At 36.7% G+C, this 21,316-nt stretch overlaps 2 protein-coding genes across 3 annotated transcripts; one reads left to right on the top strand and one right to left on the bottom strand.

Annotated features, from left to right (window-relative positions):
* The first annotated feature begins 2,260 nt into the window (after nt 1-2,260).
* Nucleotides 2,261-12,831, top strand: LOC117634150 (kinesin-like protein KIN-7K, chloroplastic). 2 transcript variants are annotated; one of them, XM_034368088.1, is made up of 24 exons: nt 2,261-2,714; nt 3,257-3,552; nt 3,645-3,742; nt 4,204-4,293; nt 5,619-5,671; nt 5,851-5,916; nt 6,016-6,069; nt 6,254-6,313; nt 6,783-6,861; nt 7,032-7,099; nt 7,288-7,350; nt 7,522-7,626; nt 7,753-7,857; nt 8,003-8,110; nt 8,210-8,356; nt 8,826-9,008; nt 9,169-9,330; nt 9,811-10,041; nt 10,224-10,364; nt 10,451-10,576; nt 10,686-10,736; nt 11,212-11,259; nt 11,359-11,553; nt 11,975-12,831. In XM_034368088.1, the coding sequence occupies exons 2-24, from the start codon at nt 3,314-3,316 to the stop codon at nt 12,521-12,523; spliced, it is 3,021 nt and encodes a 1,006-aa protein (XP_034223979.1). In that variant the 5' UTR covers nt 2,261-2,714; nt 3,257-3,313; the 3' UTR covers nt 12,524-12,831. The 2 variants fall into 2 exon arrangements, with proteins under 2 accessions (XP_034223979.1, XP_034223980.1); XM_034368089.1 differs by lacking the exons at nt 2,261-2,714; nt 3,257-3,552 and having other exon boundaries at nt 3,672-3,742; nt 4,208-4,293.
* Nucleotides 12,832-15,743: 2,912 nt separating this feature from the next.
* LOC117635355 lies at nt 15,744-16,357 on the bottom strand. The gene is made up of 2 exons (XM_034369686.1): nt 16,057-16,357; nt 15,744-15,910 (listed from the first exon to the last, which is right to left on the bottom strand). The coding sequence occupies exons 1-2, from the start codon at nt 16,355-16,357 to the stop codon at nt 15,744-15,746; spliced, it is 468 nt and encodes a 155-aa protein (XP_034225577.1).
* Between the last annotated feature and the right edge of the window lie 4,959 nt (nt 16,358-21,316).

Raw genomic sequence — 21,316 nt, 5'->3', positions numbered from 1 at the left:
TGCCATTAATTATTTTAAAATGAGACTTTATGTAGAAAGGAGAGATGGTTGACATCTCCTTCTCCTCTAACATAATCGAGAAAGATGGTTGGCCTCATGTGTTGACCCCATAAATTTTTTTTTCTAGTTTCTTTTTGTATTTATACTTTTTTGGGGTTGAACACAAAAAAGACACTTTTTTTTTTTTAATTCCTTGGTCAGACAATCTTTGTGTATTTTAATATTCTACTTTACCTAAACCTTTATTTCCAAATACCAAAAAGCCAGCTCATGAACATCTTGTGTTTGTTAAAACTTCTCAAAAATCGAATCGAAACCACTAAAATATAAGTCTTCTTTATGCACTTTTTGTTAATGGAAACGATATTTAAATGCATGAGTAACTAGTCTTAATCACTTAAGTTATAAATTTCTTACGTCATTACATGTTTAAATGCTTAAAATTAAAACGGGGTTGGAATGTATAAAAGTTTGGATTGAGGTATTCATACTAAAATATTTAATGTCTATCTTTTAATGACTATTTTACGTTTTTTCAAAATTTAAATAAATTTTACTTTATTTTTTAGAAGCACAAAGAAAAGTAAATTTTTGTTTTTTTAAAATACGTACATGCGTGTGTAATTTCAGCCCGTAATGAGGCAGGCTTGAATAAAGTATAGCTTTTCATGCTATAATGAAACGAATTGCACGGGGTGAAGATTCATAATTACCTTTAACCATCTTCTTCCCTTTGTTTTTACATTTGACAGGTTTGTTAGCTAGCTTCCTTATGAATTAGGTGCGTAGGAGTTGGACGGAGGCAGCTAAAGGCCCACTGGGGGCAGCTGCTCCCACTCAATAATTACTTTGGGATGTGTCATTTGTATGGAGAGAGTTGTTATGTGTAAAGAAGGCACGTACCACATACCAACAAGAACAACAATAATCTCACTCATTTTTTTCCAAACGTCATCGTGTAGATGTGAAGGCTTTACTGATGCAAATTGGGCTGGTTTCTGTTACGAATATGCATTCTACTTCTAAATACTTTGTATTTTTTATATATGATAATCTTATTACTTGAAGAAGAAAAAACATAAAGTCGTTGCAAAATTTAGCGTTGAGATTGAGTATAGAAATATGGCTCGTGATGTTTGTGAATCACATTAGCTTATGAACTTATTGAAAGACTTGGGATTCAAGTACGGGAAAGCTATAAGACTATGTTGCGATAATAAGATTGGTACTGACATTGCACACAAACATGTGCAACATGACCACCACACTAAGCATGTTGAAATTGATTGAAATTTCATAAAGGAGGAGTTGGAGGTTGAAATAATTATTTTTTCATTTATGAAGACAGAAAATCAACTGATTTGTATTTTTATCAAGGCAATTTCAACACAGTGTTTTACAATTCATTTGACAAGTTGGGCTCATATGATCCCACACGTCACTCAATAAGAATAATTTATTTGCCTAATAATTAGTTAAGAAATTAGTTTTTGTACAATTAGATTAGTTTAGTCCTGCCAAATTTCAGTTAGGAGGTTAGTTTGTTACTCAACTTATTTAAGCTTAGCATATATATAAGTACTTACTTAATCTTTAAGCATTGTAACAAGATACAAATTTTACTTTAGTTTAGTCCGTAAAGCATCTTAAACCTCTCCACGCATTCTTATAATGTTACAATCTTTATTCATGCAAAAAACAAAGCAAGTTAATAAATTTTTTTTTTTTGAGGATCTTTCCTATTGAAATAGGCGATAGCATACTAAACTTATACACATTACACGGATACTAGGACTCGAATCCAGAATCTTACCTGAAAAAATAAATACTCCAAATCACTACACTAGTGGGTGATTTGCAGCAAGTCAATAATATTAAAAGTTAGTTATTGAGGAAAATTACAAGCCAGTGAAGTAAAAAAAAGGTTTAGATCCCGAGGCTTAAAATTATGATGATGACGATGTTAATGATTAGAATTGAAAAAAAAAAAAAAAACATAATCAAATTATCAGCACAGGACATTTTTTTAGCAGACAGAATTGTCATGTACTAACAATGATAAATACGTGTCAAACAACGGACGAAAGTTCACAGGTCTTGACATCCGACATACGACGTCGTTTTCTCGTCTTCGCCTAATTTTCCCCTTGGGCCCCACCCCCTCATCGCACACGACTCCTGTGACCTCTTGACTCTCTGAGTCTCTCTCTGCCTCCTCAAATAAATAAATAAATAATGAAAAAAAGAAAAAAACATAGCCCCACCACCATTACAGCCAGCCTTAACTAAGCTACAGCTACTGTACCAAATTCACTCTCTCTCTCTCTCTAACCACTTTCTTTCCTTTTTCTTTTCCTTTCTTCCTTCACTCTCTCTCTCTCTATGACTATAGGTGATGTATATGCCGTTTATGTATGTATGAGTCTCGCTTACTCTCTCTGCAAAAAAGTTGGATTGAGAAATGCTGATTGCCTTTGATCAAAGGCATCGCTTCCAAGGCAAGCAAGAAAGGCTCCATTTTATTTTTTACAAAATATAGAGAAAAAATAGCTCAGATATCTCTCTCTCTTGGTCCCTCACTCACTCGCACAGAGCAAGCGTCTCTCAGATCCGTCCCTTTCCGACTTCTGAGAAGATCTCTGTGATATAAAGCTCGCTTTCTCCCCACTTTTCTCCATTTGGTGCATGCAATGCTCCTCTGATTGCGTTTGCAGGTAAAGCCTCTGCTGCTCTGTTTAGTTTTTCTGTGCTTTGGAATTTGGAAGCTGGAATTTGGGTTAGTTGTATTTGTACTTAATCTCTTTGCTTTTTTCTTAGCAACGTAACAATGGATTAAGAAGATGTAATTTTCTGCAATTTAATGGGGACTTGTTCTCTTCCTTTACCTAATTTTCTGCATTTTCTCATTGCCTTACTCGTTGTCTGGTTGCTGAGAAAATGAGGAAAGTAGGGTAACAGAGAATTATGATTTTTGACATTTTAATTTTTGCTACATTTATGTATTAGCAAAAAAAACGGCGAGATGAGGTAAACTTAACTAATCCCAGGAGTAGTTGGATATAGTTGGTTTTTTAGTATTCCGTTGTTTTGCTCTCAACAATTCGAACTACTACACCCTCCATGCCACAATCATTTTCCCTACAGTTTTCTTGGCAACCAAAAACAGTGCTAGAGTATGCTTAGTGCTTAGTGGAGGTACTCAAAAATTGAACTTGTTACTTCAATTTGGTTGATTTTGAACTTACTTCTGGTGCAGATTGATGCTGAAGTAGAATTTGTAGTCGATGTATTGAAGGATTGACTTCGAGTGGTAATGGCATCAAAACATGGACCAAGGTCAAAAAAATTCGGTTCAAGAGCTGCTAATTCTCCTGCATCTTCGACTACATCGTCTTCAAAACAATATTTGGAAACATCTATTGAAGGTCAGAGCTCTCCTGCATCTTCTTCAGCTCGAAGTAAGCCACAGTACTTGTACTCAGAAAGTGTACCGCAAGATGTGGACAGATCAAAAGAAAATGTCACAGTGACGGTCCGCTTTCGTCCACTCAGGTTCATTTCACTAGTATGAATTATATTTCACTTACAAAGTTCCGTGAGTACTTAATAAGTCAGCTGTTGGTTCTTGTCTATGTCTGGTGTAGCCCGAGGGAAATTCGCCAAGGAGAAGAAATTGCATGGTATGCAGATGGAGACACTATTGTGCGGAATGAGCATAATCCATCAATAGCTTATGCATACGGTATTTATCTATTTTCCATTAAACAAATAGTCTTGCATTCTGCTTTATTTATTGAGCTTGTGTAGAGGAAGAAAATAGTAAATCAAAGCTTAATGATCTTGAGGTCTAATGAATTTGCACATAAATAATGACTTGGTTTTTATCCATTACACTAGATATGGATGACTGAGATGAATTGAGATCTTACTCACTTTGCATCTTAGTCATCCATATATAAGAAACAGGTCCTTGCCAGAGAATAACTCTATATGATAAAGGCCATAGCACATCAGAAGTCAATGCAGAATAGTTTTACCCTTAATTTAGTAGAAGTTTATGATTTCCCATAAGAAAAAATGTTATATTTCCATATCTTGTTAGGGAAATATTTTATCCAATGCGTTGAACGTAAAACTCGCATAAGTTAATTTTTGGTTGAGCCTTGTATTTTGTCTCATGGTTTCTTTATTCTATGCTTCTAGATAGGGTGTTTGGCCCTACCACCACAACACGCCATGTCTATGATGTTGCTGCTCAGCATGTTATTAGTGGTGCTATGGAAGGTGTCAATGGTAAATAGCTTTGACTTCTTGGTTTGATGAACTTAAATTTCTGCATTGTTTGCAGCTTGATTTCATGTCCTGAAATTTATCTGAAGTGTAGTTTGATCAGCATTGCTTTTTTCCAGTGATAAAAGATGGCCAATGCACAATTAATTTTCAACTTATTGAAACCAAAAATTGTACCCCACCTATTTGGATTCAGCTTCACGAATTACACTGGAAGTTTGACTTTTCGAGATCTGATATTATTGTGTGGTCCATTCACAACCTGATTCATATAGCTCTTGACAGTTATATTTCTAATAATTTGGGGACAGATTGGATAGTAATTGGGTTACTAAAAAAAGACAGTAAAGCTCTCTTGTATACATTTGTATAGACTGTATTTTAAGAGTCGTTCCTTTCTTGCTGGATCAACTGTAGGTTGAACACATTTTCCGTTTGCTTTTGTTTCCTTTACATTATCAAATTGATTACAGCACCTACTTTTTAGATATAAGTTTGATGAATTATCTTATAGGAGTGCCAGTTATAAGTCCATTTGGCCTTTGCGTTTACTTTTTCCCTTTCTATTTTCACCAAGCATGGCTTGATTACATTGCAAGAAGTGATATAACCCTTGCATGCATGAAGCCATGAAAAAGTGTAAATCAATTGGGGCACTCGTTCTCCATGTTAATTAATGTCATATGATGAATTCTTACCTCAGCCACTCATTTCAATAACATTCCAAGGACTTTGAGCTTCCCTCCTAAATTCTTTTTGACTAGGTTGCTGGACCTTTTTGAACAATGCTATAGGTTGGAGAGTGCATTGTTATTGCTCACTGGCTGAAGTATAGTTGTAATTGGTGTGTAGTGAATGATGATAATAGAATCTTGGGACCTAACGGTCTGTTGCATAAGGAAAAGCTGGGACCACTAATTCTGGCTGAACTCTAGGAACCATAAGATGATCAATCCCTTCGCAATCTTGGTCTACACAGTTTCGTTAACCATCTAGAAAACTTTGGGATCTTCTCTTTGTTAAGCTATGTGAATATGACTAGAGAATCTATTTGGCTGAACAAGCCATCCTGGTTCTGCCATCTGTTTTGTTTCCTAGGCACCCAATGCTTTGACTGTCAAGAGTAAAAACCTCTGCCTGCCAAGGGTAACTTGGGCACTGGTAGTTTGAATGGGTTCGGCAACTTGTTGCTCAAGCGAATTTATTAGCAGTTTGCACTAAAATTTGAGGGAGTTATACTCTTTCTTTGGTATTCAGATATATCTAAGTTGTAGATATGACATAATGTAGTGCTTATATAAATGGCTTATGATTTCCTTCCATGCCAGGTACAATTTTTGCATATGGGGTGACCAGCAGCGGGAAGACTCACACTATGCATGTGAGATTCTCATCATATTCTTATATAGAGTATAACTGGTTAATATGCATTCATTGGGCACCTCTATTTCTTCATAGTTTCTCATAGAAGTAACATACATTGTGCTTTGTAGTGAGATTGGGTATTAATGCGCTTGGATCCGTTATGATTATCAATATGCCTTCTCCTACAAATTTCAGGGTGATCAGAGGTCGCCTGGAATTATACCACTGGCTGTGAAGGATGCTTTTAGCATCATCCAGGAGGTACTTTATATGCAATACTAACTTCTTAATGTAACGTAACATCTATAGTTTTTTTTTTAGTAGAGAAACTACATATTATGATATCTGTCTATTCTCCAGACTCCAAATCGAGAGTTTCTTCTTCGCGTGTCATACTTGGAGATTTATAATGAGGTAAGACTTTTTACACTCCTATTTTCTCTATAGCATACTTATGAATCTCTTATTGGTTGTTGCTATTTGGAGATTGGTCTTGATTTCAAGTTTTCTGTTTGCACTGTTTAACTTTATACTAGCTTTAGTGATGCTTGTACCTTTAAATTTACTTTATTACCCTTTATGGTTTCTTTCATTTCAGGTTGTTAATGACTTGTTGAATCCAGCAGGACAGAATTTACGAATTAGAGAGGATGCCCAGGTGCTTTACTCATTTTGTGATCTTACGATCATCTTCATAAATTACTGTTATGCCAATAACAATGGTTACTGCCATTGTTTCAAATGCTTCTATCACATCATTAATCTTATGCCTTTACACTTCATGATGCATTTAATATCCATGGTAAGATAGAGATGAAATCTCTTCCTCTTGAGCTTTAGGCAATGATTTGAAGTGTAGACAATATATGGTGTAGAAATACGATCACTGATTCATGGTCCAAGATACATTCCTATTACCTGCAGTCTAAGGCAGGTACCTGGTTCTTAGAGTTTTTGAAAATTCCTGCGTGACTGAAGACGCCACACAAAATCTTTTCATTAACTTTTGTATGGAGTCTGTTACAATCAGAATATTTGCTTATGATTATGTGGTTAGTTACTTTGTCGAAGCTGGCATTTCCAAACTGTTAAGAATGTCTTGTTAATTGCTTAATTGATGGGTGTAGGGCACCTTTGTTGAAGGAACAAAGGAAGAAGTTGTACTATCCCCAGCTCACGCCCTTTCACTTATAGCAGCTGGAGAAGGTAAAAGAACATTAATGATATTTTGTGATTATGGGAGTTTCTTATTATCCAAAATCTTGTTTATTTGTGTAGTTGACCAGATGCTATTGGTTCTTGTCAATTTTAACTTCTCGTATTCCTTTCACGAATCTTGTTTCACTTTGTGATGGAATTTTAATTGTTGCCAACAGAGCACAGGCATGTTGGATCGACAAATTTCAATTTACTCAGTAGCCGGAGCCACACGATATTTACACTGGTGTGTTTCCCTTATCTTAATATAGCATATTGTAATCTTGATTGTTTTTTGTAATTCTATTTCTGTTTTCGCTAATCATTTCAATATCTTTTTATGGTATCTTACCTTTAATTTCTCTTCTATTGTTTTCTTGACACGGACAAACCTGCACATGACTTAATATGTTTGTATGACTACTTTGTTAACAGACAATAGAGAGTAGCCCATGTGGGGAAAATAGTGAAGGCGAAGCTGTAAGTCTGTCACAATTGGTAAGTATTCAACACTAAGGACTGACTTCAATTACTTGTTTGTTATCTTTCTTAGTTACAAACGACTGGTTTGCTATATTTCTTGGTTACAATTGTGAATTATTCAGCTTTTTATATATTCAATATTTACGATTTTCTCATGGATCTTTCATATCTAACTTATATGTGCAGAACCTCATCGATCTGGCAGGTTCTGAGAGCTCGAAAGCTGAAACTACTGGTGTCAGGCGAAAAGAAGGATCCTATATAAATAAAAGTCTGCTAACTCTAGGAACTGTGGGGCCTCAACCGTTGTTTTAAGCCAAGAAGTTTGAAATATTGTATTAGATTGTCCTTTCCCCAGTAATTGTTTATCTTATATGATATGCTCATTTCAGAATATTTTAACTTCTGTTGACGTAGGTTATATCAAAGTTGACAGATGCGAGGGCTACTCATATACCATACAGGGATTCTAAATTAACCAGACTTCTTCAATCTTCGCTAAGTGGTCATGGCCGTGTATCTGTAAGGCTTCCCCTGTCTTTATGGTTCCACCTCTATTCCATTTATCTGCATGAAGGTTATTATTTCAATACATCTTTGTGGCAGAACCAATATTGATTGCGAAGAAAGTTTTGTAATTGATTACTTATGTTGTCTACTATTACAGCTCATCTGCAATGTTACTCCTTCATCAAGCAGTTCAGAAGAGACGCATAATACGTTGAAATTTGCACACCGAGCAAAACACATTGAAATTCAAGCAGCACAAAACAAGGTATGCTTGTCTTATCTATTTTCTTTAAACTGTTAGTATTTTCATTTGTATTAGTATTTTCATTTGTTTCTCACCTCACATAATTTTATGTACCTGCAGATTATTGATGAGAAGTCACTTATTAAGAAATATCAAAATGAGATACGTAGTTTGAAGGAAGAGTTAGAACAGTTGAAGAGGGGTATCGTTACAATTCCTCAACTAAAAGATGCTGGGGAAGATGATATTCTGCTCCTTAAACAAAAGGTGCATTCAAATTCCTCTTCTGGGTTGGTCTCAGGGTTATTTCTGGGTCTGCAACTTTTGTGATATTCTGATTCTTAAACTCCGTCGCTTTCATAGAAATCAAACTTGAATGAAATGCTAAAACATGATTAAAATTGGTTTAGACACCTACAGGAAAAAAGACAATAATATTGCTGTTATCTCAGTTGGCACAACCCTATAAATTAAGTGTGAATGTATAACTAGTTTTGAGATTTATTTGTTTATTTTGTATCTTCTAAAATCCACTTAAATTATTGTTATGGATCAATCGTAAAGCCATCTTGGGCCCCATCCTTGATAAAGATGGGGTTCAGTCCTCTGGTATTACCAACAGACGTTTTGTCATTCAATTAATGCACAGTTCTCAGTATTGATGCATTATATATTTCTGAATAGTCAATGTTGCGTGACTTGAACTGCTTCTTTTGCTGTGATGTAATGTGTGAAGTTAGAAGATGGTAAATTCAAACTGCAATCAAGACTGGAACAAGAAGAAGAAGCCAAAGGTGCTTTATTGGGAAGAATCCAAAGGCTGACAAAGTTGATTTTGGTCTCGACAAAAGCAACACAATCATCAAGGTTTCCTCATCGACCTGGTCATAGAAGAAGACATTCCTTTGGTGAAGAGGAGGTCGGATTGAATTTTCCTAAGATTTCCCTCTGCTAGATGAATAGACTAGTTTTTGTTTTTTTTGTTTGCTTATTTAGTTGCTTGTTTTTTTGTTGACTTTTTTCTTTTCCTATTCCTCATTCTGTTTGACATGAGTGTAACTACTTGTGTAAAATTACAGCTTGCATACCTACCATACAAAAGGCGGGACTTGATTTTAGATGATGAAAGCATTGACTTGTTTGTTCCTCCTCTTGAGGGGAGTACTGAAACTACTGAAGATACACTGAAGGGGGAGAAGAAGACTCGGAAGCATGGACTGTTAAACTGGTTAAAGCTACGGGTATGTGCCATTTGGTTGGTAGAAATATTTCATCTCTTAGAGGGGGTCTGAGTTTTATTCTGTTCCTTTGTTGTATATAATATATATTTACACACATATGTATTATATTCTTGATGCCAATGTACTTATACCTTAACATACATGCTTTAGAAGGTTGATCTTGTAATTTCTTGGGGTTATTTCCCTTAAATAAATAAATTTTTAAGAAAATCCCTTTCATTCTTGTAATTTCCAAGTATATATTCCTTCTTTTCTTTTTCCCTTAAAGCCAGTACCCCATGTTGATCCACTAAAATGGCATGGGATCCTATGAGGGACTTCTTAGTATGGTCTGAACCTTCAGCTTTTCTGAAGGAACTGGTTACTCTGAACAATCAAACTTGTGCTGCGTGTGCCTGACAGCCCAATATATTTATCATTGCAAGACCTTTTTGTATTCTTTATAGATTTATTTTCCATCTTTTGTCAATTCTTGGTCAGAAACGTGATAGTGGTGCGGGGACCTTGACAAGCACCAGCGATAGATCCAGTGGAATAAAATCTACTAGTACACCGTCAACACCTCAAGCAGAAAGTGGTAATTTTCATGCAGAATCCAGACTTTCACATTCTCTACTGACAGAGAGTTCTCCATCTGCTGATCTTTTGTCTGAGGCTAGAGAGGATAGAGAAGTTGGTCAGGAAAATTTCCTGGGACAAGAGACACCTCTGGTATGTGGATCTTTTGTATAAAGAATATTACCTTGTACTTGAGCCAGTATGTGAAATATCAAATCTTGTAAACTTACAGGCTAAGAAATTATGTGAGGGATATTCTAAGTATGGTCCAAATAGAATTTATTTCTCTATTTTATGATTCATTCGTTCACTCATTTATTCATTTCTACCGTCAGACTACCACGAAATCAATTGATCAGATTGATCTTTTAAGGGAGCAGCAAAAAATCTTGTCTGGTGAGGTAGCACTCCATTCAAGTGCTCTGAAGCGGTTGTCTGAGGAGGCAGCAAAAAACCCCCACAAGGATGGAATTAATGTAATTCTCTTATATCCTCCATCTTTGTCTCCAAATGCTGTTAATATTCCTGGGACCTTCAATTTTACGGTTGTTCTGTAATGAAGATGGAGATGCGAAAGTTAAAAGATGAAATCAAGGCGAAGAATGGACAAATAGCTTTGCTGGAAAAGAAAATTGCGGAGTCCTTCATTGTTTCACCCAACAAACTGGATCAACTGGAAATATCCCAAGTAAGTTTGGACTTCCGTATTGTTGGGTCAGCTTGTACCTTTTTTTTCTTGAAACATAAAAAATCTGTCTTTAAGGTCAAACTGATGTTGTTTGTGGTTTATGCTGCAGTCTTTTGCTGAAGTGATGGCACAATTGAATGAGAAGTCCTTCGAACTTGAGGTGATAATAACTTACTACATCTTGATCCAAGAAAATATAGCACAGTAAATAAATAACACTAAAATAAATCATATGGAGCATCAAGTTGACCCCCCGGCATATAATTGGATTCAGTCCATTGCAATCATATCTATACTTTTGTGTTGATTATAGTTGTACATTATTTTTGTTTGATAATTAATGTCGCGGGCAAGAGACTCGCGTGATCAATTGACACACTGTAGAAGCATTTGCGTTCCGTGGGATGTCCAAAAAACCCATTGTAAATACCACTTGCATGACCCTCTCTGGGTATATCTTTATTAGTGTTACTTCAGTTTCCAGTTTACAAGACTTTGGATATTATTCAAATTACAACTACACTATCAAAGATATGGAAAAATGAAAATGAAGTTTTCCTAGGGCTCTACTGAGGGTTGTCCTACTATAATCCCAGTCTATTCTGTTGACTGTTGTATCATTACTTTCGTGCCAGGTTAAAGCTGCTGATAATCGTATAATCCAAGAGCAGCTGGAACAAAAGGTACGGGAACCAGTTTAATAAATTTTTTTGTTAATTTCATCTTTCAATAAGATTTCAGAGTTCAGAGCCTCACATGACATCATATTACGTTGTTACCAGGTCTGTGAATGCAAAGGGTTGCAGGAAACAGTTGCCTCATTGAAGCAGCAGCTCTCTGAGGCACTAGAGTCTAGAAATTTGAGCCCAATAGTCAGTTCTCAAACTGATTCAAAAAAATTGCATGAGGAACTTTGCACAGAGAAAGAACATGCAGTGGTGAATGACACAAATGAAATTTTCCTTCTACAGAAGCAGGTTTTCCTTCTCTCGTGGTCTCTGAGTGTTTATTTAGTTGGAAAATTTGAGTTTTGTACTGCCCCAAACAAACGGAAGACTTGGGTGCTGCAAAATAGGTTGCAGTTACCAGTTAGTCTTGGCGTAACTGATTCTGTTGATGCATGCAGAAACTCTCTATGTTTAGAAGAAAAAATGATTATTTCTATGGAACATTCTGTTTTAAGAGTTTATTTGGCAGTGCACTAAATTATGATAAGATCTTTTCATCGAAAAGATCTGGATTCCCATGGAAAGTACCAGTGATCAATTTCATGAGCTTGTTATTCTTCCAATTTGTTTCATTTTATTTTTTAATATATCAGTTTCAACACTGTCAAGCTACATCTCTATTAAATTACTCCTTTTTATCTTTTCCTTTTTCTTTTTTACCCTCACTTAGGTTGAAGAACTGCAGCAGAAGGTGGCTGAACTGACCAAGTCAAAAGAACATTTAGAAGTTCGGAACCAGAAACTGGTGGAGGAGAGTTCGTATGCCAAAGGTCTAGCCTCAGCTGCTGCTGTTGAGCTCAAGGCATTATCAGAAGAAGTTGCCAAACTCATGAACCATAACGAGAAACTAACTGCTGAGGTGGCCGCATCTAAGAACTCTCCCACTCAGCGTCGAAGTAGTAGCACAGGCCGAAATGGTCGGAGAGAGAGTCACGCCAAACAGGACCAAGGTGCGTTTGTCTCAGAAATGAAGAGAGAACTGGCAGTGAGTAAGGAGAGAGAGCATTCATACGAGGCTGCTCTTATGGAGAAGGATAAAAGAGAGGCTGAGCTTCAAAGAAGGGTTGAGGAATCCAAACAAAGGGAAGCCTACTTAGAAAATGAACTTGCCAACATGTGGGTTCTTGTGGCCAAGTTAAAAAAATCCCAAGGAACTGAAACTGATTCTTCGGAATCAACAAAAGAGACTCGACGATCTGATGGTTTTGGAGGATGGTGAGGGGGATTGAAGATGATCCAACAATAATGAGCTTTCAATAAGATTGGTTTGAGGGAGAGTGAGAGAGGCGTAAAAATATGTGTTTTGTTTTGTATGTCAAGGGTTTCTTGTTTGTGTATAATACAAAATTAGGGCTTTTTGTTACTGTTTGTTTGTAACAAATTAGGGATCTTTTTCGTTTTTCACAGTGCTGATTCAAATGTATTTTCTCCAAATACACGATTCGGGTTCTCTATTTTTCCCCAGGTAATATTAGTTTAACATGTGGCCACTAAAAAGAGAAAAGTGCCTTTTTATAATATTGTCAAGCTGTATTAAAATTCTTGTACTGGATTGTGTTCATCTGAAATGTGTTGTTTTTTGGTTTTTATAGAAGAGAGGACAGTAGGTTGCTGCTCACGGCTACTGTTGGACCAGAAAACTGTCCATGAGTGGGCTAGAAAACTGATCCATGACCCGAGAATGGGAATCATGGGTGGTTGGATGATGGGACTTCAAGCCCAAACACTCGAACGTCTGTAAAAGTTTACACTCTGATTTTATGTATTAAATAGTTTATAATTATTTTCACTAAACTAAAATTTTAAGTTAGGAAATAAAACAAAAATCTTAAGTTAAGAAAGAAAATCGCCCATTATCTATGGTCACTTATAAACAAGAAATTATTTCCAATATCTAGATTTAAAAATAAAAAAAAGCAAAAGAAAGAAATTAAATCATATTGAAATTAGTTCACCCAGATTCTTTGGGGCCACCGCCTGCACAGAAAGAAGAGAAAAATTGACACTTTAGACCTAACAGACAATCTCTCTCTCTCTCTCTCTCTCTCTCTCTCTCTCTCTCTTTTCTCAAACAACCAGTGGTTTTTGCTTGTTGTCATGACCATAGTCTGAAATATCGATAATATCGAGGAAATATCGAGGATATTTCGGTTTTTTCGAATCACGGATATTTCGGAACATATCCATGTACATATCGTATAAATATCGACAATATCGACTATAATATCGGAAAATATCGATGTCGATAATTTCGCTCACATTTCAGCAATATTTTGTCAAAATATCGGTGTAATATCGCTAAAATAACGAAAATATCGATGTGAAGGAAAAAAAAAAGTTTTTTTAAAAAAAAAGGGAAAAAAGGGGAGAAAAAAAAGCACAAAGGGGATATGAACCCCTCCCATTTTACTCCTCCAACACCTTAAACACCATATCACTTATGTTTTTGTGATAATATGCTAAAATATTTATATTTATATGGGTGGTATGTTGACAATTACATGCAAAACTATTTTGGGGATTTATCATTTGATGACTACTCTTCACAATACACTTATTCTACACATAGAGATGATGAAGATAGTGAAAATTTTAAACCTCGTAGGAACTCTATGTGGTACTAAGTCACTCATGTATCTTACCATGCAATGTATAAAGTGTAAAATATTATAGTAAATCATTATATATAAATGATTACGGTGTATTTAATCTTTTTTCATTAATTATTACATATTTTTTACACTCATAGTGTTTGCCCGCTTGCTGTATAATCAACTTAAATTAGTTAAATCCATCATGCAATGCATTTCCTTCTAATTTTTTGTGATAAACTCATAGATAATTGACTAAATAAACATTCTCCAAAGTTTCAATGAAAATTTCCAAGTTTTTCTTACAATTTCGTGGTTTTTATTCAATTTTTATCGATATCGATAATATCCCGATATTTCCATCGAAATTTCCATATTTTTGAACTACCGATATTTCCGATATTTTAGACCTTGGTCATGACTTTGAAATTAATGGGTGGAAAAAAATAAAAGAAAAATAAAAGACCTGATTGGGCTACTATCAGATTCAAAGCCTAAATCTGCTTCGACTTCTGCTCCAGATGAGCAGAGTGAACACAAACTATCAGCAAATGATATACAAGGACATGATATTTGAAAATTTCTTTTTTCAAACAACAATTGCAATTCCAAACTTTTATTTATTTATTTTTCCTTTTTTAGGATAAAACTTCTTTAATCAAATTTTTTTTTTTTTCTGATTCTTCTGGCCAAGTGGATTTGTATTTATTAACATAATCATTTAGTAAGTAGCTATTTACTTCGATGTAAAATTATTATTATTATTTTTTGATACATATGATATTAGGAGAGGGCTATCCAAACACAACATCGAGTGCAAGGGTAAATCTTTTTAACCACTTGAGCTACAAGTCTCTTGTCGATGTAAAAATATTAAATTTTAAAAAAAAATCGTGCAACATGAGTAATAATTTTAGGGTACGTTTGGATGGGCAACTAATACTACCATGTTAAATGGGTCACTATTAGACTTAAAAATTAGTCATTATAAAAGGTGAAAAAAAGCGTAAATAAATTTATTGAGGTCCTCGGACGTTTAGTTACTAAATTATAGCATATTTGGTTACTAGTGTGACACTATTTGTGACCGGTCGTAGCAGAAAATCAGTATGATTAGCATATATGCAAGAAAAATAATTACTTGATGTTAAATATGGAATCCATATTAGCAAACATTTTCTAGAGAGTAAAGTAAGTTGAGTTACAAAAGTTCTTAAATAACATATTAGACAGACAAAAGAATAGTAATGGTAAAGCTGATAAAAAGGGTTCAATTCCTCTTAATCTCCTGTTTGAAGCTGGAAATCATAAATAGAACTCAATCAATTTTTTCTTCGTTGGCCATTTCCTATTTGTTAATTTGACAATTATATTGTAATTAAATGGATATCTCATCTCTGCAAAGGACCCACTAGTGTAGTGTAGTGGTTTGAAGCAATTGATCCTCCAGGTAAGGTTCTGGGTTTGAGTCCTAGTATCTGTGTAGTGTGTGTGAGTTTAGTATATTATCATCCCTCTCAATATGAAAGGTCTTGAAAAAATTGGATATCTCAGCTCTATGAGAAATGTAGCTTGCAGGTATTAGTTACCATTTTCTTGGCTAGTTACACAACATGAACTCTCTATAGAAAGATTTAAACAAAGCTTTTGAATGCTAGGAGCATTGCATAGTTCATAACATTAAACAAATCTAAGTACTTAAACTTATATTAAGACCTTTGTAACATTAATTCATAATTGCATATATAACTCAAACTTAGACCTCTAATATAATTTCCAGACAATTATTAATCCATATACTCTAAGCACCTTTGTACATAAATGAGACCCCAGAGCAGCTCTTCAGAATCAAAAACCTAGCTTCAGCTCCAAGCTTAACTCTTCTGTCTTCTCCGAAGTCACCTCCTCCTCCACCTCACCATCATCCCTAGCTCCCTCTGGAGCAAACCCTCCATGGCCAACCATAAAAATTGGGTCCGTCAAAGTCCTCTCAGAAGACCTCTCCGACACTGCAGCTGCACCATACCCAACACTATTAGTACTGTTATGTTTCCATTCACCTAGAAAATCTCTTGTGACATTAACAATACCTTCTGGGGCCTTGTTGGGTTCATGATCTTCTGCCCTAATCATTCCATTGGGTTGGGCATCAAATAATCACCACATGCAACTGCCATTAGGCCTGCAGTAGGGTACAATATCTGATGATAATAAGCTCCGCCTGCATTCACCTCTGGACGCACCTCACCGGCGACAGCGGCAGCGGCGGCTGACAGGACAGCTTCAGCAGTGTGCTTGAAGTTGTTGGTATGGGCTTCAATGACATTCCTCACCACACGGTGGGCGTTTTGGAGACCACGCAAGGCCTGACCGGAGGCGAAAGCCTTGTCACAGTGACAGCATTTGAAGAGATCTTTCGGGCCAGAGTTGGCCGTGCTGTCTTCAGAGTCACTGTTTGACATGGTGAATAGTTTTGGACGATGAAAACAAGGGAATTTAGACGAGATCGAGAAAGCTAGAGAGAGCGAGAGAGAGAGAGTTGGGTTGGAGGAAATGGTGTAAGTGAGAGGGGGTTCATAAGGAGTTAGAACTTGAACTTTTAATGCAGTGAGATTCTGGACAGATTTGGTCCTGTGAGAGCTTTATGTATGTGCATTTAGGGATTGAGGAACTTCTTGAGCCTGCCTAAGAAAAACTTGCGACAAAAAAAAAGATTGTCTATATACTGTTATAAACTATAGAAATATAAATCTTCTGTGACAAAAATGTACATAAACTTAACACATTTTTTTTAATCAAAGGCTCGAGACGAGAGGGAAGCCTTACTGATAACCATTAAAAAAAAGTGAAAAACGAAAAAATGAAGGCTTCAAATAACATCAAGAGATGAAATTTCAGGAACCACAGCCAGAGTAGAACCCCAGAAGCACTGTTTGGAAGAATGAAATGTGGTTAATTAATCTTGAAATGAAAACCATTTTTCTGAACAAGGAGAGAAGAACATTCCACTTAGATCTAATAGACCAAACGAGAAACTCTGACTTGGCAAAATAATAGACAGCCAGCACAGAAAGGGTTGCCAATGCCATGCATCTCTTTTGCTCGGTTGCTCGGCGGAGTTAACAAAAAGAAAAAGAAAAAGAAAAGTCCAAGACTCTTCTAGCTACCGTTGCTAATTGATTGCCAGTAAGAAGAACTGCATCCAGCCTGCCTATTAATGAACTTACATAAAATGAAAACAGCACACGCACATCAATAACATGAAAACAGCAGTTACAAACAAGAAGAAGGCTACTTTAACATATACTCCATGAGATCAACTCTCCTAATACATCATCGGTAAGCATCACTGGCGACAACAAACAAAGCTAAAGCTACTACTCTTCTCTCTCCCTCACTACCTGCCCTAACATACATTAAACTCTTTTTAGGGAATTATTAGTCACACTTCAAAAATAACCTCCCTTGCTACACTCTTTATAATTAAGCAGAGTGTGTACATAGATCTGAGGTCAAGAAAATCAATTTTGGAGTGCCGATACCAGCTCCCTTATCCTTTTATTTTTTTTGAAAAAAAAAATAGATTATCTAGATGAAGTAAAGCATAGATGGATACATATTTATCATGTGAGGAAAGAGAGAGACAAACACTAGTCTAATATTGACTTATTAGAGTTTGAGACTTAAGTCCAGCTCTTCAGTCTTGGAAGTACTTGCACCACCACCTTGATTAAAGTAGATGTACTCCCCATCCTCCCACTCTAAATCAGAATCAGAACCCTCAATCTCATCAATCAGATCATCACCACCACATCTTGTTGCCAAGCTCAGGTTCATACTAGGCATCACTACCTTCAAATCATCATCCTCCTCATAGTACTTAGCCTTCTTCTTCTGGTCAGCCCCATCACCATCGCCTTCAGGAGGCCGCTTGGTTCCAGACCCAGAAGCACCACCATGACCGCCGCTGGATGACGATCCAAACCCGAACCCAGCCTGTTTTGGATTACAATCCCCCGCCATTCCCATGAAATGGAAGAACTTATATTCACACATCTTCTTGTTGGTATTGACGGCGGAGGTTGTGGTGGTGGTCGTGATTTCAGCATCAACGTAATAATAACCAGCTGGGTATGCCCATCTTACAGGGTCTGGAGACAAAACGACATCTCTGTCCCTGTCATTTTCTTCGGCAGAGCGCTGCTGCTCGCGAGCAAACAACGCATTCCGCTCCTTGCGGTGAGCGTTCTGGTGGCCTCCGAGGGCCTGAGTGGTGGAGAAGACCTTGTCGCAAGAAGTACATGAGTACTTGCAGGAATCACCAGACTGAACGGTATGGAAGCTGAGGCATGCACCAAGAACAGGTGACACGGGGAACTTAATTGGGATTGAATCCGTTGATGGAGTAATTGGGGTATTTGAGGTGATTGGGAGGTTTGGGGCGGTGCTTGAGCTTTGAGCTGAGGACCTGTAAGGGTTAAACATTTTTGTTTTTTTGGTTTTTGGTTTTTTGAGATGGGAAAGAAATTAGAAGGCAAGAAGAAGAAGGAAGGAGAGAGATAATAGAAAGAGGTGCGCTATGGAGCTTGGTTACTATCTAGCACTCACTGAAGGAGGAGGAGGAGGAGGGTATATAAAGAGGAAAGGTATAGGTTAATTAAGGGTTGCATGGGTGGGGCCTACTGGGTTAAAAGTGAGGGGTTTTTTGGTCTTTTAGTATTTGAATTAAGGAAGGGGGTAATGTAAATTAGTAAGGAATCTAATTTGAAGTTGAAGATGAGGTCTGGGTTAGGGTTTTGAAGGCGAACGTGGGAGGAGAAGTGAAGAGTTGTACAAGCTGCATGCGTTAGGGGTGAGTTGGAGTCATGACACGTGGGCTACATGGCGAAGAGAGAGACTAAACTGGGTTCCACCAAGAAAAACAGACTAATGTAATGTATATAACTTCGGCTTCATTTGCCGGAGACTCAAAACGGCAAAGCCAGCTGCTAATTGTACGGTATAGGAATCGTGTGCTATAGCAAGGCTGCTTGTAGATATGTAGCCTTATATTGCTAAAATATTTGGGGAATTTTCTGTATGTTATATGTATTTTTTTTGATAAGGAGGTTTATATAGAAGAATAAGGAAAGTATTAAAGCCCTAATTGTATAAGGAAATATCCTAAATATATGTAAAATAAGTTAACTTATTTAACATATATAAATACTTAGTTTAAAAGCTCAGATTGGTTTCATTCATGATCTTGAAGTAATTAATATATATATATATATATATATATATATATATATATACACAAGAAAGAAGCTCCTAAATTTGATAAGCTAATTAAAAACGTAAGTCCGCCACGCTAGATCATGCCATGTTGATGATATGTGTACTTTTAGAATGTGATCATCCAATCTAAAACTAATTAGTCACCCAAGATCATTAAACCCTTATGCAAAGATTTACACTCATTACTACGTTTTACTATTTGCGCGACAAGATTTTGCGCGACGAATACATGTTTGTCGTGCAAAATGCAATAAAGTGACGGAAAACAAGCTTCATCCCGCAAAAAATTGAAAACTTGTGCGACTAAAGTTTTCGAAGCGCAAAATCTCTTAGCGCGACAGATATACACCTTCGTCGCGCAAAGTGAGGGAAAAAAACCTGAATTTTTTGTTGGCGCCAAACACTTGCGCGGCGAGAGCAATCGTCGCGTAAGAAAACCTAGCGGGACGATTGGACATTTCGTCGCATAAAGGTGAGGTTAATTGGCTGCGAAAACTCGTGCGACGACAGGTTTCGTCGCAAAAGACAACTTAGCGCGACGAAACCTTTTATCGTCACGTAAGAAAACGAAGGATATTTTTATTTTGGCGCCAAAATAATTGAGGGGGGATATTTCTTTTGCGCGACGAATTAGATTTCGTCGCTTAAAGCAGATGTCAGTACATTCTTGCGCGACGAAACTAAAATGTTACGCGATGGAATTTTGTTTTTGCGCGACGAAAATGTCATGCGTCGCGCAAGAAAACGAAGGATATATTTTTTTTGGTGCCAAAATAATTGAGGGGGGATATTTTTTGCGCGACGAATTAGATTTCGTCGCTTAAAGCAGATGTCGGTACATTCTTGCGCGACGAAACGTAAATGTTACGCGACAGAATTTTATTTTTGCGCGACGATATCTAGAATTTGCGCTACGAAAGTATGTGCGACGAAAATGTCATGCGTCGCGCAAAAGTTTTTTTGTCGACAAGTTTTTGTGCGACTAAAAAACTCGTTTTGTGCGACGGAAAAATGGTTTTTCGCGACGAATGGTTCGTCGCGCAAAGTCCTTCTTCTTCATATCAGAATTCTGCCATTGCAGAGGCAGAAAGCAAAAAAATTTCCTTTCTGCCTCTCTCTCAACCTCTCTGCCGCTGCCTCTGCTGGAAATTCAGTACGTTCATTGGGTAAGTATTTTTTGTCGTTAGTTTATAAGTATTAATGTAAATTCGTACTAACGCTATTAATTTTGTTCTCGTTAGGGATATTTGTAATTAGCTATTGGTGGAGAACGATTGACAAGGTATTTTATTCGTTTTATATATTAAAAATGTTAAAGTTAGTTTGTTATGTGTATATTTTTTTTGTGAAGTTATATTTATATTATGTTGTTAAATTGTGCGTGACGTAGCACAATGTGTTGTGATGTACGAAGTTAATTGAAATTAACTTCGTACTTTTATTTGTATGTTTAGTAACATTTAGTTTCCCGCTCGAGATTAGTTGGATTTCGTGCATGGATGCGTAAAGCATGACTGCGGTCCAATTAATTCTTGAATTGTCCCACTATTTGGACAGTTTGGTAATGCATAGTGTTGTCACGTAATCTACGGCTACAGGATTAGGTTTCGATTGTGGAGATTTCGGTGTCATCTCGGTACGTTCTTCGGGTGGTACGTAGGTATTTATACCTATGCCCACCTCAAGAACTGTATCGAGATGCTGCCAAAATTCATCCATGTCGAAATCTAATCTCATGTAGCCGTAGGTTACGTGACAAGACTATGCATTCCCGAATGGGATAGGGCCCTTACCGGAGGCATAAGGTGACATTATAACTTCGTATGAAGTTGTTGTGATTGTTATGTTGTGATTGTGGTTTCAGGAATTATGAGCAGAAGGTGGATACAGAACCCGAATAGATGCTCAGACGAATACTTGGATGGAATCGAGGATTTTATTGAGTTTGCACGTAGACACAACCCGGGTGCAACTAGAATCCGATGTCCTTGTAGGAGGTGTAATAACACGTTGTGGGAGACAATTGAAAATGTTGGATTTCATTTAGTAAGGAATGGAATGATTGAGACATATAGCATTTGGAACCTTCATGGGGAACAATTAGACCATGCTTCGTCTTCAAATGCCACAAGAATGGACAATGT

The sequence above is a fragment of the Prunus dulcis genome, chromosome 7, assembly GCF_902201215.1.
Source record: "Prunus dulcis chromosome 7, ALMONDv2, whole genome shotgun sequence".
NCBI lineage: Eukaryota > Viridiplantae > Streptophyta > Magnoliopsida > Rosales > Rosaceae > Prunus > Prunus dulcis.
Note: the sequence above shows the minus strand (reverse complement) of the source record. Positions and strands in the feature narration are given on the sequence as shown.